General features: G+C 47.7%; 1 protein-coding gene across 1 annotated transcript in view; it reads right to left on the bottom strand.

Annotated features, from left to right (window-relative positions):
* The window catches only part of TRAPPC9 (trafficking protein particle complex 9), a 468,417-nt gene that overhangs the window by 163,010 nt on the left and 279,417 nt on the right, over window positions 1-25,990 (bottom strand). The window contains 1 exon segment of the mRNA XM_021088861.1: window positions 1,307-1,417. Within this exon segment, the coding sequence (XP_020944520.1) occupies window positions 1,307-1,417 (111 nt within the window).

Below are 25,990 nucleotides of genomic sequence, written 5' to 3'. Positions count from 1 at the left end.
TAAGAAACTTCCAGACCTTCTTCAAAGGTGGTTGCAAGGTTGCTCATTCCCACCCAGGCTCGAGCATTCCAGTTGTCTCCTGCTCCTCGTGGACAACTGGCATCGTCAGTCAATCATTTTAATCACCCCCGTGAACGTGCAGTGCTGTCTCCTTGTGGGTGAAATCTGCATTCCCTCCTCCCCATTGACCAATGGTGTTAATGTCCACTATTTTAAAAAACGTTTTATTTCCTTGAGAGAGAGAGAGGAGACAGAAAGATAGAAGATGGGGAAAGACAGAGAGGAGTTTCCTGGTGGCTTAGCAAGTTAAAGACCTGGCATTATCACTGCTGTGGCTTGGGTTGCTGTCTTGGTGCAGGTTTGATCCCTGGCCCGGGAACTTTTGCATGCGGTGGGCAGGGCCAGAAAAAAAGGAGAGAGAGAGAGAGACACAGAGCCTGGGGGAGAGATCTGGAGCAAACATAGCAAAATGCTTAAATCTGAGACATGGGGATGCTGGGGTATAAATTATTTTCTGTACATTTCAAGTATTTTGCAATTGCAAATAACTGTCTTCCACCTATATAATTACCCCATCTATATAATTCCACCTGTAAGGGTACGGCCCTCATACTCAAGCTGGGTTTGGAGGCACAGCCTCCGGTTTGGTGAGAGGCTGGAGCGGGTGGGCCAGGCCCTGTGGAAGGGGTTCTGTCTCGGCAGAAAGGCTCCTTCCTAAAGCCGCCGAGCCCTACCTGCCTCCAGACCTTCCCCGGAGGCTCCTGGCCCGCCCTCACCTCCAGCTTGGCTCCCTGCTCGGTTCTGCTGGGCCAGAGCACAGCCTGTGGCCGTCCCTGTGGCGGGGCTCAGTCGGGCCACCTCTCTGCTCTCCCAGGAACTGAGCTCAGGTGCCACTGCACGGCTCCCACAGGCCTGAGGCTGGCCTGTCCACTGCAGCATTAATTCCTCCAATTGACATTGATGTACGTCCCTCAAACCACCACCTAGTATCCCCAGAAAGAGTATTCTTAAGAATTGAGAGTGAAAAGTCTCGCCCGGACATTGGGGTGACGTCAGATGGGTGACCAGAGCTGTGGCACTGCGTCCCTGGATGGACATCGCTCAGTTCTACCCCGACCTTACACGGCTGCAACCGGCAACCACTTCGGATCCTTTCACTGACCCTGAGTAAGGGCTGGGATGCCTCAGCAAGGGGACCGGATTGCCTACCCTCCAGGGTCTCAGAGGCTAGATTATTTCAGTGCCTCCCACACAGGGTGAGGAAAGCACAGCCGGGAGCACTGGGACGCGGGGAGGGGACACTCACCGCTGGCACTCGCCCGCGTGCAGAATGAGCTCTTCATTGCTCCGGGCACTGACCGTCAGCTCGTGCTCCGTGGAGTTGAAGACGTCCAGGAGCAGGTGGCACTGCCGGGTACTGCGGAGCAAAGACAAGGCAAGTTCAGAAACTTCTGATGGCCTCAGAGGAGAGTGACACGGGCTTTCTCAGACATGCGAGTCAGCAAAACATCAAGTGCCCTGGACAAACGGCTTCCTGAGACTCAATCTGAACTAACTGAATTCTAAACGGTGGGTTTGGATAGGAGGTCCTCCTTGGTCCTGGGTCACACGCACACAACCCAGCCAAGTGACCTTGGAAAGGTAACTTGAGTTCTCCAAGCCTCACACACGTGACCACCAGGACACCTGACCCAGTACACACGCTGTCATTCGATAAATGACCATGTCACAGCCCTGGGTTTCTATGGGTGCCGGGCGGGGTGCCGGGCAGGGAACACAGAGAGCCGTGTCCATACTGTCCGTGCGCACGTCAGGACTAGCCCTCATAGCCTCCAGAACCATGGACAACATCCTGGGCTCATTCGTCACCCACACAAAACACCCTCTCCTTGGCTCCCTCCACTGCAGACAGTAACGCTTCATTAACCGAGTTCCCATCGCCCTGTCCCCAGGGGGAGGGCCACGGAATGATGACGTCCAGCCCGTGATCAGCTTCTGGGGACTTTCCATCCCAAGTAAGAAGGCAAGTCCTCGAGGGGGGACGGCATCGCCCTTCCACCTCCCGGCCCCTGGCCTGCTCCCCAGGGAGGCAGGGATGCAGAGAAGCTCCGTGACCCATGGGGTGATGAGGACAAACACCGCGGCTGTGGGGGGCAGGGCGGGGCCCACAGGGGGCTGGGAAAGGATCACACAGGCTCATTAGCTACACGTGCAAAACACAATCCGTTTGTGGCAGCTGCCATCTGTCAGGCGTCCACTATGATCGAACACTTGCCTGAAATGAACACAGTATCTCAAATACCAAGTGTCACAGCTGGTGCACGACAGCTGATCGATAAGTGTCCGCTCATCAAACGGGCCAGCCAGACCCAAGACGGGAGCAACAGGGAAGAAGCCAGCGGCAGAGGCAGGAGCCCTTCTCCCTCAGGAGGAAACTTGCATAGAAGGAAAAATAAAAAGACGCCGAAAAGGACCTGTGCTCGGGTCCCTTCCAGCTGAGCGTTGCTTCTGAACACGACCTTCCAAAGGGCGTCTGGATTCTCAGGTGTTTCCCCAGGTAAGATGATGCCAGACTCCGCGGGCGGTCAAGCAGAGGGGAGGGGCCCCAGCCGCACGGGCCAGGCAGCCTGCACGGGGTCACTTCTCACGGAAACCCCGAGGCCGTCCTCCCGAGCCCCCCTGACCGGAGAGGTAGTGAGACTCAGGAGTTGACCAAGAGACCAAGAACAAGGTGACAGACCGAGGCTCCAGACCGAGCGCCCGAAATCCTGTAGCGCTCGCAGCGGGTGTAGACGGACACTCCAAACCAAATCGCATCCCCCGTGCTTTCCAGAGATGGGAACTGGGGTGGAGGGGGAGCCCAGGGGTTCTCTCACACACACACACACACACCCCATCCAAAAGCCACCAGGCATCTGCAAAACAGCAGCTTTTCAAAACATGTGCGTGCGCCCACTCTCAAGGGCAGAGGGTACAGCGCAGCCCTTGGCCCTGCCGACGCTGCTGTGTGATGTCCCACGGCATGGGTTCAGAGAAGCGGGCTCCCGTCAGCTGAGCCTGGGTTCTGGGGGTGGGGGGGACCTCCCCAAAGGTGCAGCCCTTGGAAAAACACTCGTTAGCTCTGCCAGCCGTCTACGAGAGGTCTCTTCAGTCAGCTCACAGGAAAATGAGCTTTCAAGGATGAAGATCTATTTGGCCTTTGTCATAACTTCATGAAATCTTTAATCACAGCAAAATCTTTCCTCAGAAATGGGAATTCATAAAAATGTATCAGAGGGAGAAAATTGGAGCGATTTTTTAAAGCAGCAAAGACAAGACTCAAATACGTGTTGTTTTCGCTCACTCAGGGTAGTTGTTAGGAAACTCCACGGGAAGGAGCAACGTCGGAACATAATACGTTTCCGTCCTCTTTTTCTCTGACTCACTGCGCGCGGGGCGTCCTAATCCAGCGTTTCCATTTCTCTTAATTGCTGGCATGACAAGGCGTGGGTGGGCCTTCCCTTACTGTCTATTATCCATAAGTTAATTCCCTTCCCCAAACCACAGTCGCCTTGTGTGCCCGTCAAAATGTCATTTACTCCCTGTGAATATCTTTCCACATCACTTCGGATGATTGTCTTAAGTTTTAACCTGTGGTTGAGCGTACAAGTTACCTTTAATTCTTATTTGCTTCTTGGTTTTATTTTTGGTTTTGTTTGTTTTTCTGGATCCATCTTTCTAAAGTACAGGGAAGCCCAGGAAAGCTTCCTGGAAGAAAGGAGATCAGAGCAAGGCTTTGACGGATAGATCCATCCACCTGGTCTCGGGGTGGAGAGGGGCCGAGGCTCAGCAGCAGGGAAGGATCCAGAGTAGAAAGGAGGCTGCCAGGTGGCGAGGAGAGACATAGGCAGCACGCGGGAAGCCACGTCTGTAGTAGTACAGCCATCGCCTCTGTCCAGGACTAGGACAATCAACTTTATTAATACACGTAACAAACAGAAAGACCTGCTGAGGACCTGTTGTGACCCAGGTACCATCTCAAACACTTGGGTTAGGAGAGTGAACAAGAGAAACGGGACCTCTGCTCTCATGGCATGCACACTCTTGTAGGGGAGAGCACTAGGAAAGATCAGGGGAATTGAAAAAGTAAAACAATTTGATCGTATTTTATAAAATTAGGTTCAAAACCATTGCTGAACACAGTTAAGACACTCATCCATACACAAAAAAAATCAATAACAATATTTCTGCATCTCAACTAAAAACAGTTACAAAATATAATTTTTAAGAAAACACATTTACAAGAGCAATGCACCTAGAAATAAATCTCACAAAATGTATGAAGGATGTTTATGGAAAGAAATTCTACAGTTTTATGGCATGATATTAAAGGTGATGAGTAAATGCAGTGATGTATTACATTCAAGGATAGGACAATTCAGTTTTTTAAATGAATCACTTCTTTCCAAATTTATATAAATTTAATGCAACTCAAAAAAAAAAACCCAACAGAGTTCTGGTTTTAGCCAAACTTGATACTCTGATTCTAAAAATTATATAAAACTAAAGGGCTAAGAACATACAAAATGAGGAAGATTTTTGGAAGAGATTTGGCCATCCAGATATGAAGAATTATTATAAAACAATAATAATGAAGGCAGCAGTAGTGGAGCAGTAATAAACACATCAATGAAGAAAAAAAATTCCCAGCAGATGAATATAAGGTAATGGATATATGACCAAAGGACCAGTATGGATTAATAAGAAGATTCAATAAATAGTGCTGGACAAACAGTTACGCATATAGAAAGAAAATGATAATCCCTACCTCACACCATAAACAAAAGTTCCAAACAGACCAAACAGTTAAATGTAAAAAGCAACACTTAAAATCCCGTAGAAGAGCATAAAGGTGAACAGCGTCTGACCTTGAAATAGAGCGATTTCTAAAGTGAGTTACAAGACATACAAAAGATAAAGTCATCTTCAACAGGCGTCAGAACACACGCTAAGGAAATAAGAGTCTCTTCAGAAATGATGTTGCAGGCATTCCCGTCCTGGCTCAGCAGCAGTAACGAACCTGACTGGCATCTATGAGGACCCGGTTTCAACTCCTAGCTTTGCTCAGTGGGTTAGGGATGTGGCGTTGCTGTGAGATGTGGTGTAGATTGCAGACACGGCTCAGATCCCATGTTGCTTTGGCTGTGGCGAGGCCAGTACCAATTCAACCCTTAGCCTAGAAACCTGCATATGCCGTGGGTGTGCCCTTTCAAAAAAAATGATGTTGGATCAACAGGATATTCACAAGCAGAGAAATGAAAGTGGACCCTTATCGCACACCATATAAAACAATCAATTCAAAGTTCCTGTCCTGGCTCAGCGGCAATGAAGCTGACTAGTATCCATGAGGACACAGGTTCAATCCCTAGCCTTGATCAGTGAGTTAAGGACCCGGCATTGCCATGAGCTGTGGTGTAGGTCACAGACGCAGCTCAGATCCCATATTGCTATGGCTGTAGGCTGGTGGGTAGAGCTCTGATTGGACCCCTAGCCTGGGAACCTCCATATGCTGTGGGTGCAGCCCTAAAAAAAAAAAAAAAAAAAAAAAAAAAAAAAAAAAAGACTAAAGGCTTAAACGCAAGATCTGAAATTATAAAGCTACTAGAAGAAAACAGGGGAAAACCTTCTCGGCACAGGTCTGGGCAATGATTTTTTGGAAATGACCCCAAAAGCACAGACAATAAAAGCACAAACAGGTCAGTGGGATCGCAGCAAACTGAAAAGCCTCTGCGCAGCAAGGGCAACAATTGACAGAATGAAAGGGCATCTACGGGAGGAGAGAAACTACGTGGAAACAGCAGGTCTCGCAAGGGGTTAATACTCAAAACACATAAACAAAACAACTCGATAGCAACAAATAAATAAATCCAATTAAAAATTTAGCCAAAGACCTGAACAGACGTTTCTGAAAAGAAGCCATGCAGACATCCATATAAAAAGGCGCTAAACATCACTACACATCAGGGAGACACGGAGCACACCCGCAGTAAGATAACAGCTCACATCTGCAGGAATGGCCATGAAGGAGACCCGTGAGTGTCGCTGAGGATGCGGAGAAAGGGGGACTCTCGGGCACTGTTGGTGGGGATGCAAAGTGGTACAGCCGCTATGGAAAACAGTGTGTGGCATCCTCAAAAAATTCATAAGAGAGCCACCATGTGATGCAGCAGTCTCACTTCTTGATATAAACCCAAAGGAAGTGAAATGAGGGTCGCAAAGAGGCGTCTGCATAACCACGTTCACCGCAGCATCCTTCACAACAGCCCACGTGCGGGAAACCTCAGTGGCCCCTCTGATGGGTGAGTGGATAAAAAAACCTATCCTGTGCGCACATGCGTGCACACACAGACACGCACACAAACACACACACACACACCAGAATATTATTCAGCCATGAGAAAAAAGAAAATCCCATCTGCAACACGGGTGAACCTAGAGGACGCCGTGAGAAAGTGAAATAAGCCAGACACGGAAAGATAAATGCTTGCTTGATCTCACGTCCACGTGGAATCTACACGAGCTGAGCTCATAAAAGCAGGCAGAAGAATGGTGGTCGCCAGGGCGAGAGAGGAGGTGGGATGGGGAGAAGGCGGCTGAAGGTGCAGAGGGTCAGCCGTGCAGGATGAACAAGCCCTGGAGACCTGCAAGCCAGCACGTGACTGCAGTGAGGAGCAAAGCGTGTGCAGCTGAGCTGCGCAAAGAGGTCAGAGCCTAAGTGTCCTCACTACACACCCAGAAAGGCACCTGTGAGAGGGTACAGACATGTTCATGAGCTTAACATGACATATAATGTGACATGACGGTGTCAACCATTGCAAAATGTCAACATCACACTGTGCACTTGAAATACATACACGTTTACCTCAAGCTGGAAAAAACTCGTGAAGGAAAAGCCTGAAATGTTTGTCTGTGTTGAAATTAAGAACTTTTGTCCAATGAAAACCACCAAAGCCAAAGCAAAGCAAAGCTAAGAGGTGAAAGGGTGTTTGTAACATATGAAACTGACAAAGGATTCGAATTCTAACTTACAAAGGACTCATAAACCAATAGGAAAGAAATGACCCAACGGAAAATGAAGCGAAGAATGAGCGTGGACAATTTTAGCAGAGGAAACCCACGGCCAGTCAACAGAGTCAGAGTCAGACCATGTGCAGTCAGAGAACTGGAGAGAAAATTCAAAGGTTCGATTCCCCACCCAACGTCCCAGAAATGTTTAAAACGTGCTCCAACACCAGTGCCAGCCAGGGTGCAACCAGCAGGAAACAAGGGAGTCCTCACCCACTGCGGGCAGGGGTGCGAACCGTACAGATCTCTCACAGGGCAGGCTGGCATCACCGGGCCAAACAGCAGGCGAGACCCCTTTGATCCGCCAACTCAGCTTGTAGGCATGGATCCCGGGTCAACTCTCAGAGCTTGGTCCAGCGATGCTTTCCAACATGCTCCCTGCAGCATCGTCTATACACTCAAAGAACCACTATGAAGGAGGCATTTGCCAGCTGGAGAGCAGATAAACTCATCTGGACGCGGGAAGAGAAGCCGCATGTCAGAAACCTACACGGAAGCCAAGGCGAATTAAGAACTACAGACGTGACCTCGGGTTAAGTGTCACGTTGATAAGGCAGGGTGAAGAGCAAGGTGCAGGAGACAATTACTGCGCTTGAAAAGACTTAAAAAGGCTCTGTATTGCAGCTAATAGTCAGCCGTAGGGTGAGAGTCACTCTGGTGGGGGAAGACGAGAAAAGGGTCACTGAGAACACGGGGTGTTTAACAGCCTCCTTTTTCTTTACTTAAATTAGAAAAACAGAAGCAGATGCAGTAAGTGTAAAAACTTGACAAGTCTGTGTGATGGGGAGACTCCTGACCCTTCGACCTTTCCTGACATGTTGCTTACACCCGAAATGCTTTATAGGCGGTACTCAAACTTTCATCGGATATTGTCTCAGCCGGGTGCCTTCCCTGGAAAGCAGAGGCTCACAAGAGGGCTGGGGTGGAGCAGGTGTCTGGGGAGGTGACACTGAGGGGCAAGGACGCAGCGCCACCACACCTTACGGGTGAAGGTCACTTAGCTGGCCCCATTGAGGGCCGCTGTTGTCACTCCCACTGGTCCCTTGGAAGAGCCATGCTGCTCTGTGCACCTGAAGGCGAGGAGGGGATGGCTTCCCTGCCAGCCCCTGCTCTCCTCCCTGGTCAAGCTTCCCCGCAAAGAGGTGGACGCCCCACACCCCACGCAGGCCCTGTGCAGCCTGAGCACTCACGCATGCCCTGTGCAGAGAAAGCTTTCAGAACATTCTAGAAGGCAAGAGCCGCCCAGCACAGCTCAGGCGAGGTGCTGTCAATTCACCCCCATGTAAACCTGGCTGCACAGAGATGGCTGGTGTAAGTGTGGGCAAGGAGCAAGACACAAGAATTTTTTTCTAATTAAATGCATCTCCCAAAGTCATAGACAAAGCTACAAACTGGCTTCAGATGTGATGGCAAGGAGGGCGTCTCTGACCCCCACGACGAGAAGGCAGTCACACCAAGGTCCTAAAATGTGCTTTCCAGAGGAGGCAGTTCCAGCCGAACCCTCAGGCCGGATGCAACTGAGGATGGCAGTGGCCACGAGGCGAGCGCTGCAACATGAATGACGAAGGAAGGGGCCTGACCGCAAGTTCAGATTTTATTCTAAGTAGGATGGGGCGCTACCTTTAGAGTTTCAGGCAGATGAGTGACGTGACCTGGTTTATGTTGAAAAAGAATGATGAGTCCCTGTTCTGGAAAAGATGGAATAGGTGCAAACAATCCCCCGTCTCTCCTGCTGAACCGACTCGAAATCGGAGATGTGATGCCGGCAGCAGCCGGTTGAAGATGTGAGAGGAAATTACGGAAGGAGGACTTGGGAAGGAGACCCTGAAATCCAAGGTCCTCTGAACGTCAGCGTGAGCTCCCCTTTCCCTCGGTCCCATCCTGCCTGAACGGGGAGGTGCCCATCAGGTACCCCTCTCTCCCTGGGCCAGGGCCTGGGAGAGGGCACCGTGAAGGTAGTGGGAGCTCTCTGGGCTTTTTCTTTTTTCTCCTTTCTCCCTGCCCAGCCCCTGAGCAGTGTCACGAGGCGACAGTGCCATGACGCCAGTCACGGCTGCACAGCGCACATAACCCTAGGCCCGGAAAGCACCCCTCAGACCCAAGGGTCTGAGGTCCTGCAACCAGAGGGCCAGCCACCATCATTTAGTTCCCTCTCTGTCCTCTGACCAATCAGCCCAACACAGACACACAGAGGGGAGCTCAAACCTTGGCTTTGCGGTAGGCGCACAAGGAAGGGAGGTGCCTGGACCTCGCTGGGGAGGCTGCGGAAAGGAGAGACGAAGGAGCAGTTTGCTAAAGGGGAGCCTGACCCAGGCTCACCATGGAGTGAGCACGAGGGGACAGGTCCTGGCAGCAAACTGGGCTCTAGGGAAGAACACAGGACTGATCCAAGGAGAACCACAGATACTCTGAAGCCAGAAGCGCAGCACGGCCCACAGAAGGCCCTGCAGGACTGGGGTGGGGCTGACCCACCGAAACAAGAACACCGGCAATAGCCTCAGGATTCAAGCAAGACTTCAAGAGACATCATCTTATAACAAAATCTACAATAACTGAGCATGGGGAGAACCCAGGAAAACATCCTCTTGCAAAGGAAAGTAAAATCAACAAACACCTCGAGACCACAGTCTTCTCGGAAAAAGGCTTTAAACGCATTCCATGGACTAAGGGTGACACTCAAAACACCTGAAACAAACGAAACAAATGAAAAGAAAAATCTCAGCCAAAAAAAAAAAAAAAATCCAAGATATAAAGAAGAACCAAAGAGAAACTTTAGAGAAGAAAGAACGGAACGGAAAAACTCACCCAGGGGTAAATTATCTCAGTAACTGACAGCACAAATGGACAGCACATCAGAAAGGGTATAAACAAACAAGACCATTGACCAACTGGATCTGACTGACACATGGTGAACACTCTGCCCCCCAAGAGGCAGAACACCCATGCTTCTCAAGGTACAAGCCACATTTACCAAAACAGACTATCTTCTAGGCCATGATAAAAACCTGTGGCAACTTTAAAAAAATAAAAATCATTAGGGTATTTTTTTGGACCACAAAGGAATTAAACTAATACCTTTGAAGACAGATGAATAATTGACCCATTATTAGCAATGGAAATAACAGAGAGAAAAAGAATTGGAGGGAAAACAACAGTCCTGTGGGACAAGAAAAGTTCTAAGAGTCATGATAGGAGTTTGAGATAAAAACAAACAAATGAAAAAAAATCCACACAGCTTTTGAAGAAATAACGGCTGAAAATTCCCCAAATTTGGCAAAACAAAACAAAACAAAACAAAAACAAAACCGTAAATGTACAGATTCAGGAAACTCAGCAAGCCCCAAGTGGTATGAACTTAAAGAAATATCTATGCCCAGAAACTTCTTAATCAGACTAAGGAGCTAAAGGAAAGAAAGCATCCGAAAGCAGCCCGAGGCAACAAGGCATTTGGTACAAAGGCAGCAGTGATTCAAAGTCTGAAGATTTCTCCTCAGGAACCGTAGAGGACCGAGGAAGCCAAAGATGCTTCAAGGGCAGAAAGAAAATCGTCAAACCAAAAGTCTTTGTCTGGTGAAAACATCCTTCGTGAATGAAGGAAGAATAAAAACTCTCACCTAAAGGCCACGAAGAAAGTCAGTCTCCAGGAGAACTTCTCCAAAAGAATTAAGGAAAGATCCTCAGATGAAAGGGAAATACTACAAAGAAACTCGGAGCACGAGGAATGAAAAAAGAGCAACAAAAGTGGTAAGTATCTGACTAAAAATATCCTTTCCTTAAGTTCTTTAAAAGCTGAATGAGGATTAAATGGAAACTGTAACACTGAGTTGTCAGCGTAAGCTGCTATGATACATATAACGCAACCACAACACACAAGGTGGCAACAGGACCCATGCCATTTTGGATTTCCACATTCCATTCGGAGGGATGACTTAGTAAGTCTTAGTAGGATGTGATAAGGTAAGAATGCATGCTATGATCCCTAGAGCAACCACAACACACAGAGTGAAAAACTCAAGATGTAAGTTAAAATGGAATGCTAAAATAAAAAAAAAAAGAAAAGAAAATCCAACAATCCAAAAGAAGGCAAGAAAGGAGAAACAAAACAACAAAAACAGTAAATAAACAGAATGAAAATTTTAAAAATAAAATGGTAAGTCTAAATCCAAATATATCAAGAATTGCATTAAATGTAAATAACCTAAACATTATAATCAATAGACAGAGATTGCCAGAATGAATTTAAAAAAAAAAAACCAAGATGTTCCCTTCACGGCTCAGTGATTAACAAACCCAACTAGGATCCATGAGAATGTGGGTTCGATCCCTGGCCTCACTCCGTGGGTTAAGGATCTGGTGTTGCCTTGAGGTGAGGTGTAGGTCACAGACACCGTTCAGATCTCACATTGCTGTGGCTGCGGTGCAGGCCGGCAGCTGCAGCTCCGATTTGACCCCTAGCCTGGGAACCTCCATACGCTGCAGGTGCAGCCCTAAAAAGCCAAAAAATAAAAAACAAGATTCCACTATATGCTAGCCACTTTAAATATAATGATATAGATAGGCTAAAGGTAAAATAATAAAAAAGACATGCCACGAAAACACAAATCGAAAAAACCTGATTATTACATTAACATCAGACACTCAGAGTACGTTTCAGAGCAGGGAAAATAAGCAGTGATAAGGAGAGACATCACATAATGTCAAAAGTACTGCTCCACCAAGAATGCAGAATAATCTTCATGTGTTGCCCCTAAATACAGAACTTCCAGATGCATAAAGGAAAATCAGAACTGAAAGGAGAAATGGACAAAACCACAATCATAATTGGAGACTTAAACACTCGTCTCTCAGTAATTGGTGGAGCAAGCAGACATACGATCAGCAAGGACAGAAGAAATAAACCGCCCAGCCACCATGCGGATCTGACCAACTAGTAATACCCAACAGCAGTGGGTTATGCACACCCCTCAGGCGTTCGGCAACGGTCTCCACGACAGACCATATTCTAGGCCAAGAAAAAGTGTCTTAACAGATTTAAAAGAATAGAAATCATACAAAGTATTCGACAACAAGAGAATTAAGCTAGAAAGCAATGGCAGGAAGACAGCTACATAATCTCTCAATACTTGGAAATTAACCAACACACTTCAAAATAACCCACTGGTCAAAGTGGAAGTCCTAAGAAAAATTAGAAAATATTCTGAAATGAGTAAAATATATCAGAGTTAAGGATGAAATTAAATTGGGGCTCGGAGGAAAATTTATAGTGTTAAATGGTTTTATTAGAAGAGAAAAAAGGCTCCAAACCGATACCCCAGCTCCAATCTTTACAAACTGGAAAAAGAAGAACAGAAAGTCAAAGCAAGCATAGGAAGGAAGTCATAAAGAAAACAAATCAATGAAACTGAAAAAAGAAAAAGAGAAAATCAGTAAAATAGAAAACTGGTTCTTTAAAAAGTTCAACAGAATTGATAAACCTCTAGTAAGGTGACAAAGGAAAAAAGACATCGAGACGAGGCCACACATGCTACAGGTATTAGAAGGATAATAAGGAAGCTTTAGGAACAACTCTGCTCACAAAAATGTGACATTTCTTACAGGTCACAAACCACCAAAATTCATCCAAGAAAAAACAGGCAACTGCCAAGCACCTAAACTGAATTTACTGTTTAAAACATTCAGAAACAGAAATATCCAGGTCCAGATTATTTCCTGATAAATTCTTTTAAATGTTTCACAAAGAAATAATCTATATAATCTCATCCAAAAAATAAAAGAATGGATACTTCCAAAATCACATTATGAGGCTGGTACTATCTAACTCCAAAACTAAAGACAGAAAAAAAAAAAAAATCCCTCATGAATAAAGAAGGAATAACCCTCACCAAAAATTCTGATAGAGAAAAAGCTTTGACAAAACTCAAATTCCACTCATGATTAAAAACAATAACTGGTAACAGAGGAGAATATCCTTATTCTGACAAAGGGCATTTGTACGTAGAAAACTACAAAATGCTGATAAGTGAGTTAAAAGACCTAAATAAATCAAGAGAAATACCACTCACGGGTTGGAAAGTTCAATTTAGCTATCATTTCTTCTCAAACTCGTCTATAGATTTAATACAATTCCAATCGAAATTCTAGGAGGACATTTTATAGACACAGTCTGACTTGAAATTTATATGGAAATACAAAAAGAATGACAATAGATAATTTTTTAAAAAAAGAAAAGCTGAAACTCTCACCCTACCCAATTTTAAGACTTATTATTATAATTGTAGACTCATCAAGACGGTACGACATTGGGAAAAGAAGAGAGTCTGGAGATAGACTTACACAGATTCGGCCGTCTGATTCTTGACAAAGCTACCAAGGGAAATCAATGGAGAAAATACAGTCTTTTCAAGAAATGGTGCTGAAACTGGACACCTATTTGCAAAAAAAGAACCTTAACCTAAACTTTTCAATTTATACAAAAATTACTTGAAAGACATCTAAATGTAGGACATAAAACTAGAAAATTTGTATAAGAAAACATAAAAGATAATAACTTCATGACCAAAAGCAGGATCCATTTTTTAAAATTAATAAATTAGATAACAAATGTTAACATTTTGCTTGTAGAAGATGCTACGAGAATGAAAAAAGTCAAGTGACAGACAAGGAAGAAGGCATATATGAACCACATATCCAACAAAGGACTTGCCTCCATAATCATACAACAAAAACCCTCAAAACGCAACATTAAGAAAACGAATAACCCAATAAGGAAACGGGCAAACAGACAGTTCGACAGAAGGCAAATGAGCACATGAAATCACCATTAGGGAAAAGAAATTAAACCATGATAGGTTACCACTACACACCTCGTAGCATGACTTCCATGTATATGCAAATACTTACATTGCTAGAGGGCCAATAAGACGGTTCTGTCACTCTGGTACATAACCTGGCAGTTTCTTAAAGGTCACACATGCAGTGACCACATAAGCCAGGAACCCCACTCCTAGAGAAGTGAAAAGGTATGTGCATAAAACAGCATGCACGGGTATTGACAGAAGCTCTATTTACACTCACAGAGCACAGGGAGCTCAACTGTCCTGGCTGGTGAACAGATCCACCAACCGCAGTGCCTCTATATTCAACGGGACACTCCTCCATGTTTAAAAAAAAATAAATAAATCAAGCTATTGACAAACTTAACAGCATGGAGGGATCTCACATTCATTACGCTGAGTCGGGGAAAAAAGCCACTTTCCAAAGGTTACATATAGTACGGTTCCATTTATATGACATTCTGGAAAATTCTATAGCATCTCATAGGAATGGAGAGCTGTCCGTGGTCGACACAGGTTGGAAAATGATTATAAGTGGCAGCATGATGAAGGGTTTGGGGTGATGAAACTGTCCTTTACCCTGACGGTGGCAGATACACAAATCTAGACGTGTGTTAGAACTCATTAAACTGGACTCCAAAAGAGCCAATTTTACTGCATGTTAATTTAAGCCTTTTTAAAATCTGTGCAGCAAGAAAATAAACATCATGATGAGCTTGATGGGCACAGAGTTGTGTGGCTTCATGGCTATAGCACCATAAGCAAGTCGTTTAATCTCTCAGCCTGAGGCTCCCCCATGGGAGCAAGAACACCTATGTCACGGAATTATTAGGAGGCTCCCATGGTGGGAGGGAGGGTGAAAGTGCTGTGTAAAACTACAGGCAGAGTATTACACGGAGAGGAGGGGTGGTGGTTATTAATTATTAAGTTGGCTGCAGTCAGTGGAGCAGCAAACAAGAGAGCGCACAGCCTGCCAACAGAGCAATCCCAGCTAATTACTCGATCCTGACTCAGCTAAAAGTGAGTATGAAAAATCCCTACGCCAGGGTCCATCTAAAAACCGTGGCGCGGCGCCCAGAGAGTCAGTGGGCCCTTTCTCCCCGGGTCCGAACGCCAACGTCCCATCACTCCCGCGGGCGGGTAAAGTGAGGGAAGATACTGCCAGACGGGCAGTGATGCCACACACACACCCTTGGCCCGGGGGCTCTTTTAAAGGTCTACAGACCCGCCGCGTCTCAATCTGTCTTCTTCCCTGAAAAAAATCATAGGATGGAGGGCTTCCTTGTACATCTTCAGAAAGCCAGGGAGCTTATTCAACAAGAAAGAGTGAAGAAAAAATAGAACAAGAAATCAGCGTATTCTCCTAGTGACAGGATCTCCCCTTCACCTGCCACACGGATTACAGAGCTTCCAGATCTGGCGGGTGACTCTGACAAGCAGATTTACTGTCCACCAGAAGCAGGCTCCCCAAGTGGGACGCAAGGACCCCTGAGACAGACCCCCGTGGCTCTGGGGGTGGGGTGGGGGTGGGGGTGACCCCCAGGGGCCTGGGGATGGGAGGGGCTCACGCCTTACTGACGAGAAAGACGACAGTGGCAGTGAGCTGGGCGGGTCTGGAAGGAGTGGCTCCCGCCCTCACCAAGGGACCAAGCAGCCCTGCGTGGGGAGCGTCCTGGCCGGAGCAGAGGGCGGGAGCAGACGGAGGGCTGACGGCAGACTGTGCGGGGAGCATCCAGGAATCTCCTCCCGGCAGTGAGCAGCGTCGGGGTGGGGAATGAAACAGTGGGCAGGTAGGCCAGGTCAGACTCGGGAAAGCCTTGAGTGCCGAGCTCCAGGGCCAGACGGTGACTTCAAGACAACAGGGACTCAGCGAAGGACCCTAAGGAAAGACACACACCTGCCTGTGTCTGGAACAAGCACTGCAGCATTTGTTTGGAGAAAGAATTGCAAAGGGAGTGACTGACTGAGAGCAGAGAGACTCTGAAAGGCTGTGGCAACTGTCCAGAGGGGGAAGAGGCTGGCTCCAGGGACAAAGGTGACAGGTGAGTCAAGACGGAGCTGTTAAAGTGGAAAGGACAGGAGTTCCCTGGTGGCCTGGCAGTTAAGGATTCGGCATCGTCACTGCTGCTGCTCAGGTTCAATCCCAGGCCCAAGAACTTCTGCACACCACAGGCACGGCCAGTAAATAAAGCGGAGAGGATGGACCTGACGATGACCGGAACGTGGAAACACCTCCCTGGGGACAGCCGACACCCAAGCTGGCCGCCGTGAAGGGTCTTGGGGCTCCATGTTACTGACGGCAGGAAGGGCCTCTGTTTCCAACTTTTTTAAAGTTAATACATCTTTAAAATAATGTTTTAACCTTTTCCCCTTAAGAGAAAAAAAAAAATTGGCATGGCTACAACCAAAAAGACATAGGATAACAAGCGTCGGCCAAAGGATGGGCAGGAACTGGAAGCTTCCAAGGGCGGGCGGGACTGCAGGAGGGTGCTGCCTCGCTGGAAAACAGGCAGCTCCCTAACTGGTTAAAACAGTTCCCTTACGATCCGACAGCTGCACTCCGAGGTCCACACGAGAAAGGACAACCTTAGGTCCAGACAAAAAGTGCCACGTGGGTGTTCCTGACACGTTATTCCCCAACGGCCAAGAGGTGGGACCATCCCACCAACCAGGGAAGCGCTACCAAGTGCAGCCGTGAAATACGACTCAGCGTAAAGAGAAATATCTCCCTGCTTCTTCGGCGGGGGAGCCCTGACGGCAGTTCTGCTCCATGAAAGGAGCCAGGCACGTTCTGAATGAGTCTGTCGCAGGCACATCGGCAGAGACAGAAAATAGATTTGGGGTCGTGTTGGAGAAGGGGGGCCTGACAGGGAGGGGCTGCTAGCGGGTACAGGGCTTTGAGGAGAATGCAAAGTGCTCAGGTTAGATGGTGTGATGGTTGAGCCAGGCGGAACACATCAAAAACACCGAGTTACTCAGCGTCAGTGGGCAAGGTGTACGGTCTGTAGACGTTCCCACAAAGCTGTGGGGGGAGAAAGGGACCGTTTGGGGCTGGAGTCGCTGGAGGTCACGTCCATGCGAGTCCTGCGCGGTCCCAGCGCCGCCTCCCCTCGCGACGCTGCAGCGGTCTGGACAAAACACCATTTACTCTCTGTTACAGCGTCTCATCTGTACTCAGAGTGGACCTCGGGTACGAGGGAAGAACCATGGAGAACACACGTTAAGACGAGCAAGAAATGACAGAACATCCATACCTTGGGCCTCAAAAATCCGAGGCTAAAAAAAAAATAACATGAGGGAGTTCCCGCCGTGGTGCAGTGGTGAACAAATCTGACTGGGAACCAAGAGGTTGCGGGGTTCGGTCCCTGGCCTTGCTCAGTGGGTTAAGGATCTGGCGCTGTCGTGAGCTGTGGTGTAGGCTGCAGATGCAGCTCGGATCCCACGTTGCTGTGGCTCTGGTGTAGGCCGGTGGCTACAGCTCTGAGTGGACCCCTAGCCTGGGAACCTCCATATGCCGCGGGAGCGGCCCAAGAAAAGGCAAAAAGACAAAAAAAATAAAAATAAATAACATGAATGGCACCTATGTCATATTTGGCTTTCCATTTTCTGGGAATGAGGACAAGCCCAATTCAAAAAGGATGGAAGGGAGTTCCCGTCGTGGCGCAGTGGTTAACGAATCTGACTGGGAACCATGAGGTTGCGGGTTCGGTCCCTGCCCTTGCTCAGCGGGTTAAGGATCCCGCGTTGCTGTGGCTGTGGCGTAGGCCGGCAGCTGTAGCTCCGATTAGACCCCTAGCCTGGGAACCTCCATATGCTGTGGGAGCGGCCCTAGAAAAGGCAAAAAGACAAAAAATAAAAAGGATGGAAATGTGCGTGCAAATGACAACCTAGAACCATGCGCCCTGTATCACCACTTGAAATGACCTTGATAATGATGAAGCAAACCAAGAAAACTTAGAAAATGCAAAACGCAAAATTCTAAATGTAAGGTCGAAACACATTCTGGCCAATTGTTGATAATGAACAATCTACCTTTTCACTTACACTCAATCCCTAAATCAAGTAGGACATGGGCCTTTTTAACTGATGTTTATAAATCATACTTTTTTTTTTGATCTTTTTGCCTTTTCTAGGGCCGCTCCCGTGGCATACGGAGGTTCCCAGGCTAGGGGTCTAATCGGAACCATAGCCACCGGCCTACGCCAGAGCCACAGCAATGCCAGATCGTTAACCCACTGAGCAAGGCCAGGGATCGAACCCTCAACCTCATGGTTCCTAGTCGGATTCATTAACCACTGAGCCACGACAGGAACTCCTAAATCATACTTCTTAATGACTTTATGTTACTTGTTTTTTTGCTTTTTTTTAAGGCTGCACCCGTGGCATACAGAAATTCCCAGGCCAGGGGTCGAATGGCAGCTACAGTTGCCAGCCAGAGCCACAGCAACCAGGGAACCAAGCCATGTCTGTGACCTACACCACAGCTCTTGGCAACACCAGATCCCTCACCCACTGAGTGAGGCCAGGGATTGAAGCCGAGTCCTTATGTATACCAGTCAAGTTCATTACCACTGAGCCACAACAGGAACTCCCTATATTACTTGTTAAATAGAATCTTTAAATTTGTCTTTAAATAATGAATATCAATAATATTTTTAAATGAACATTAACATCTAACACTCAATAATATAATAGTTCAAAATAAAATAGAGATCATTTAAAATTATTGGCTGCAATAATTTAATAACATGCATGAGTCAGACATAAAATAGGTCCCTTCAAGACATAGCTGTGAGCAGAGACGAAAAAATGGGAGGCAGTTCACTGGGAGGGGTGCACCTGGGCGGCTACCTGGTGACAGGGGGATCAGAGGGCACTCACTACCCAGTGGGTGTCACCCAACATGGAAGGTCCGGCTGCTCCTGCCGAGCCAGACTGGGTCTCAGCTCCTGCCCGTACTGCTCTATCCTGTTAGTTACACTTGGAAAGACGATGGGAAGCCAGCTCATCAGTTCCAGGAAGCAAGCCAAGGGGAGCTGGAGGGACAAAGCAAATGCATTCAGTCGCTAAGCTCCTTCCAACTAGAGACTCGAACTGACTGAGCGGGGACGGCAGCTCTGGGCCAGGGGTGCAGGGTGCTGCCTGCGAGGGTGGCCCCGGTACGTGCCCTAGCCTTCTCCCGTCATGGAGCAGGTGTCCCGCGCCCCCTCCTGTGCCCTCCCCAGGCACCTCCCAGCCAGCCTCGGGGAGGGTGGTGGAGAGGATGGAACGACAGGGCAGGCAAGGGCTTCCCTCTAAATAGCACAGCCCTGATCCCCTTACCAACCGCCCAGACACCAGTCACATGGCAATTAGCGGCCCCGACCGTGTGCTCAGTCTTCTGCCGGGTCAGGCACTGTATTAGAGACACCAGGTACATTTTTCAATCCTGCCTCGATCCTGCAAGATCAGTGTAACCTCCGTCTCAAGACGAAGGGAAAATGATGCTCAAAGACACAGGGATGACTTGCTCAGCTGCAGAGCAAGTAAGCAGTGGGATCAAAGTGTGACATCAGACACGGGGACGCTGGGCTCCGAATGGGACACCAGACGCGGGGACACCGGGCTCCGAACGGGACATCCGACGCGGGGACACCGGGCTCCGAACGGGACATCCGACGGGGGGACACCGGGCTCCGAATGGGACATCAGACGGGGGGACACTGGGTTCCGAATGGGACATCAGACGGGGGGACACTGGGCTCCAAGTGGGACATCAGACGCGGGGACACTGGGTTCCGAGTGGGACATCAGACACAGGGACACTGGGCTCCGAGTGGGACATCAGATACAGGTACACCGGGTTCCGAATGGGACATCAGACGGGGGGACACTGGGCTCCAAGTGGGACATCAGACGCGGGGACACTGGGTTCCGAGTGGGACATCAGACGCGGGGACACTGGGCTCCGAGTGGGACATCAGACGCGGGGACACTGGGCTCCGAGTGGGACATCAGACGCGGGGACACTGGGTTCCGAATGGGACATCAGACGCGGGGACGCTGGGCTCCAAATGGGACATCAGACGTGGGGACACTGGGCTCTGAATGGGACACCAGACGCGGGGACACTGGGTTCTGAATCCTGTGCTTGTTGAAATTCTAAACCTGTGTTAAATTTAAAACCAACCTCAATAAACACAGCAGCTCGAAAAAGATGGACCATGATAAAATTCAGCATTGACACTGCCTTTATCTGGTGTCTGTGCACACACGGTCCCCACAGCGTGGAGCAGGTCCCCCCAACACCACCATGGGCGGGGGCGCAGGAATTTTCTAAATGGCCGGGAGAAGGGCTGGGGTGTGTCAAGTTGTGTGAGTTCCATTGATAATGTAACGACACTCACACCTTAACTCTTCTTGCTCAGGGAAGTGTATTTTCCACGGAGCTCAAAGCAGCAAGGTCTAAGATTGAACCGTTTATCCTAACGGCCTAGGAAGAAACTGCTCCTAAGGCGAGGGGGACGTGGTCTCGGAGCAGCGAGGCCCAACCCACTTCAGCCTGGACCCCCCCATCACCAGGCACCTCGGTGTCTCAAAGGTCTCGGAATCTCAAAGGTCACCGAGCTCCCCAGTAAACGTCAGCTGTACCCTGAGGGAGAACAGTAAAAACAGCAGGTCCACCTCCCTCTGTGCTGTGCTTCGGCTTCGAGAAAACACGGGCCCCTCGATGGTTTAATTCAATTCTCTCAAACCCCGCTGAGGTGAGGGGAGCAGGGCCTGTGGACTCCCACCAGCGAAGGGTGGGGTGGGGGGAGGCTGAAGCCGGGAGAGGCACAGAGATGCTCCCAGGCACAGCGGGGAGGGGACCCAGGCCTCTGGAACCCCAGTTCTGAGCACGCGAGGCAGGAAGCACGGGTTTAGGTGCCAAGACCATAATTCACCTCGCTCTCTTCGTCTCATTAACGTGCAGCCCCGGGGGAGCGATTTAACCTCTGCGCACAGTAGGGCTGACTTCGGAGTGTTCTCTGGGTCTAAGTGGGACGCTGAGGGCTTGCCTGCGAATAGAGTGGGTCCCGAATAAACAGGATTCCCTGCCCCCTTCTCTTCCAGACTCTCTCAGTAAAAGCCACCGATAAGAGAAACGGCCTGACCATCCCATTAACTGGAGGGGCAGATACGCAAACGACCCCAGGGGCAAGAGACATAATATTCTTTTGTATTTGGGTTTCAGAACACGGTATGTGATTCCGTTTAGGCCAGCAATACAGCGGTCTCTTGACGAATACATGGCTTCTTCTTGCACCAAAGTCAGCGCAAATCTCCCTAAAGGCTCCAGTCACCATGGGTGAGGTGTCCAGCCGGCGGTACGGCAGAGGCCTTGAAGTCAGGGTGTCTGGAAGCCGGACTGTCATCAGCAAGCTGGCGACCCTGAGAAAGACCCACAGCCTCTCTGGGCCTCATCTCTGATGCAAATGTGCTGAGATGGGCCATCTCTGGGGGTGCTCGAAATGGCACCTACAATGGCACGGTGACAAAAGAAAAATCTTCACCTGCGAGCAAGATGAAAAATAACATAGCCACAATAAGCCATGTCACAGCAACCTCAATGGCGTGCAGGAGGTAAGCGCCAAAAATGCGGGCTAACCCCGCTGTCTTTCGGGCCACACGATTTATACAGATCGCTAAGGAAAATGGAGTAGAGACATTTTTTAAAAGGAAAAAAACCAAGGCATGCCTTTTACAGAAAAAGACACCTGAATAAGTACAGTCCTGGTGTAGTGACCCGGCCACACAATCACTCTGTAAGTCTTCCCGCCGAAGGTGCCAGGCCTGGAGGCACCCGGTTCACAGCCTGGCCCCGGAACGCACAGAGCTCAGAATCCGGCAGGTTAGCAACGCTTTCCCAATTCCTTCCAGCAAACAGCGGGGAAATCCTACTCATTCTTACAGAAGTAGGGCAATGTCTTGTTTTCTTTCTTTTCTTTTTTCTTTTTTGGTCTTTTTGCCTTTTCTAGGGCCGCTCCAGCGGTATATGGAGGTTCCCAGGCTAGGGGCCCAATCGGAGCTGTACCACCAGCCTACGCCAGAGACACAGCAACGCGGGATCCAAGCCGCATCTGTGACCATACACCACAGCTCACGGCAACACCAGATCCTGAACCCACTGAGCGAGGCCAGGGATCGAACCTGCAACCTCATGGTTCCTAGTCGGATTCGTTAACCACTGCACCACGACGGGAACTCCCCGTGTCATTTTTATAACATCGAAATCTGCCATTTTTTTTTTTTGTGCCTGCTCTAGATGCTTCGCTGACACCTATTTACATTTTCTTTTTTCTTTCTTTTTTTTTTTTTTTTTTTTTTTTTTGTCTTTTTAGGGCCACACCTGCAGCATATGGAGGTTCCCAGACTAGGGGTCTAATCAGAGCTGTAGCTGCCGGCCAAACCACAGCCACAGCAATGCAGGATCTGAGCTGTGTCTTCGACCCACACCACAGCTCACGGCAACACCAGATCCTGAACCCACTAAGTGAGGCCAGGGATCGAACCTGCAACCTCATGGTTCCTAGTCGGATTCGTTAACCACTGCGCCACGACAGGAACTCCCAGCGATGTTTCGTTTTCGGAGATGCCTCCCAGACTCCTCCAGGAAATATCAGGTCCCTCTGCACTTGTATATGTATTTTTACATGTGAACTAAACGTTCAGGTCCAGGTATAACTTACAGACGATGACACCCACACACCTAAAGTACACAGTTTGGTGTATACTTGACGTGTGCCTGCAGCCCTGCAGCCCCCAACGAGACCCACAATCACAGCTCACCCCTCAGAAAGATGCTCTTTTCCTCTTAGGTCTAAAATCAGTCTCAAACGAAGTTGCGTGCACGACGTGAGATGGCTGAAAGCCCTTTTTTTCCACCACGAACACATCCGGTTCTTCCAGAACCATTGGCTGAAAAGATTTTCACTCCATACGGAGTTGTTCTCACAGCCTGTTGATCACGTGTGACTCCCTGATCACACGTGAGTGAGTCTACTTCTGGGCCATCTATTATGGTCTGTGGATCTCTCTGTCTTTGCAACAATTGCGTACTCACTCGATTCCTGTTACTCTGCATTGCCTTAAACGCACACAGCCTGAGTCCTCCAGCTTCGCTCTTTTTTGGCCAAGTCATTTGTCTGTTCCACTGGCAATAATCCGTTCCAACACAAAATCGTTTTAAAACATCTTGTCAATTTCCACTCCCCACCCCCCAAAAAAATTCTGCTCTGATCTTGATTGGGGTTGTATTGAATTTATAATCAAATTTGGGAAAACCGATACTTAGCAATAACTGACTCTTCCGATCAACAGACATAGTCTCTCTCTCCAATTATTTAAGACTTCTTAAATTTCCCCTAGCTGTGCTACGTCATTTTCAAGGTAGAATCATATTTTTAAAGTGTATCCTTGTTTTATAATTTTTTAGTGTAATCCTACCTATTTTCAAAATTTCACCTACAGATTATTAATTGCTAGTACATAAAAATCCCATTAATCTCTGAATATAACATGGCATTCCGCAGTCTTGCTAACCTGACTTACTGATTCTGATCATCTCTGCGGGGTGGTATATAGCTTGGGACATTTATGCAGCGTGAAAAGACATGCGAATAAAGTAACTGTGCTTCGTTGTTTCCAGTACGTCCAGCCTGACTTTTCTCATCGTGTTGCTGATTAGGACTGGCAGAAAAACAGTGAACACAGAGGTAGAACCCCACACGCTTGCCTGGTTCCCGATCTGTGAAAGCGCACGGCCTTCCACCATTAAGCACGGTGTGGACTACACCACGGGAGGGTTTGCAGATGCCTTTTGCCGGGTTGCAGCTACTCTCTCGTAACCCTGGCTTACGGAGCGTTTCTATCTTAAGTAAGCGTTGCATTTTGTCCTGTGACTTTTCATCACTGGCCATGCGCTAATGATGCTTCCCTTTATTTTGCGAATACGGTGACTTACACTAATTGATTTTTCGGGTGAATATAACCACCTTGTGTTGCTGGGTAAAGCCCGAACTGGTCACGATGCGTTATTCCTGCTACGTATTGCAGGAGTTGAGGTGCTAGCATTTTGAGTTTTCACAAGGTATGTGGGGATGCTGGCCTACAATTTTATTTTCTCATAATGTCTCTGTCTGGGTTTGGCATCAGGGTGAAGCCATTGTCACAAAATGGGACATGGACATATTCCCTCCTTGTCTATCCTCTGGAAGAGTTTTTGTAAAAGTGCTATTTCTTTCTTAAAAGCCTCATGTAATTCACAGTGAAGACAGGAGCCTAAAGTTTGCTTCATGGGAAAGTTTTAATTAAGAATTAATTAAAACTAGGAGTTCCCACTGTGGCGCAACAGGTTAAGAGTCCGACTGCATGGAGTTCCTGTCGTGGCACAGCAGAAACAAATCCAACTATAAACCTCGAAGTTGTAGGTTCGACCCCTGGCCTCGCTCAGTGGGTTAAGGATCCGGCGTTGCCGTGAGCTGTGGTGTAGGCTGCAGACGCAGCATGGATCTCGTGTTGCTGGGGCTGTGGTGTAGGCCGGCAGCTATAGCTCTGATTAGACCCCTAGCCTGGGAACCTCCATATGCCATGGGTGCAGCCCCAGAAAAGACAAAATAATAATAATAATAATAATCTGACTGCAGCAACTTGGGTCAGTGAGTTAAGGATCTGGCTGCAGCTCCATATGCCGTGAGTGCAGGGAAAAAAAAAAAAAGAATTAAAATTAATTAACTAGGAGTTTCCTGGTGGCGTAGCAGTTAAAGGACCTGGCGTTATCACTGCTGTGGCGCAGGTTCAATCCCTGGCCCGGGAACTTCTGCATGCCATGAGCACGGCCAAAAAAAAGAAAAAAAAACTATGACTTAAAACTAAAAATTAAACTCTTTAACTGATAAAGGATCTATAATCCCTATCTCAGGGATTCTATTTTTTCCTTGTGCCCAACTTTAGCAATTTGAGTCTTTCAAAATTTTTTCCCATTTCATTGAGGTTGTCAACTTTATTAGAATATGATTTCTCATGGTACATTTTTATTGCTCTTTTGAGGTCTGTAGAATCTGTAGTGATGCCCCCTCTTTCTTCCTCATTATTAGCATAATTCGAGTTTTCATTTTTTAAAAATTCCCATTATCCTGGCTATTGTTTACTACTTTATTCATCTTTTCAAAAGAAGTGATTTGGGATTCCATTTACTTATTATTGTCTCTTTCATCGATATCCATTCTGTTTTGCTAACTTCTATTTATTCTGGGTGCATTTTGCTCTTCTTCATCTAACTTAGACATTTAGACCACTGATCTTAAGCCGTTCGACTTCTTTAAGCATTTAGTGTTCTATAAATATCGGCTAGCTGGAGTTGTTTACTAGAACTGCGCAAGTGTTCTATATTTTTACTAATTTTCTGCCTCCTTATTCTATCAAAAACTGAGAGACAAGTGTGGAGATATTCAACTATAACTGTGTTTTCCGTCTCTCCCTTCAGATGTCAGACGATTTTGAAGTTATGTTTCTAAGCGCATTTGCACCGGACTGGTAGGTGCTCTTGAGGACGTGAACCTTTCGTCTTTACAACTCCCCCTCCCACTCTCTCTTTGCTCCTGAGAGTCAACTTATTTGCTAAAACATTCATGCCAACTTTCTTAGGATTAGTGTTTGCATGCCATATCTGTTTTCCCCATCTTTTTGCTTTTTTAAACTGTGCATACCTAATGTGAGTTTCTTATAGAAAACATATAGTTGGATCTTGTATTTTTACATAGTATGAAAATTTCCACTTTTTTTTTTTTTTTGGCCATGCCAATGGCATGCAGAAGTTCCCAGGGCAGGGATCAAACCTGTGCCACAGCAGTGACAACAGTGGATCCTTAACCCGTGGAGCCACCAGAGAACTCCTGACAATTTCGACTTTTACATGCAGCATTTAGTCCCTTCACGTGTAATTTAATTCGTGGTATTGTGGGTGTAAGCCTACCACATTGCTGTTTGTTTCCTGCTTAACTTGATGTTCCTGGTTCTTTTCTCCTTTCTTGCTA

The sequence above is a fragment of the Sus scrofa genome, chromosome 4, assembly GCF_000003025.6.
Source record: "Sus scrofa isolate TJ Tabasco breed Duroc chromosome 4, Sscrofa11.1, whole genome shotgun sequence".
Taxonomy (NCBI): domain Eukaryota; kingdom Metazoa; phylum Chordata; class Mammalia; order Artiodactyla; family Suidae; genus Sus; species Sus scrofa.
The sequence above is the reverse complement of the archived record's forward strand: the minus strand, read 5'-3'. Positions and strand labels throughout refer to the sequence as shown.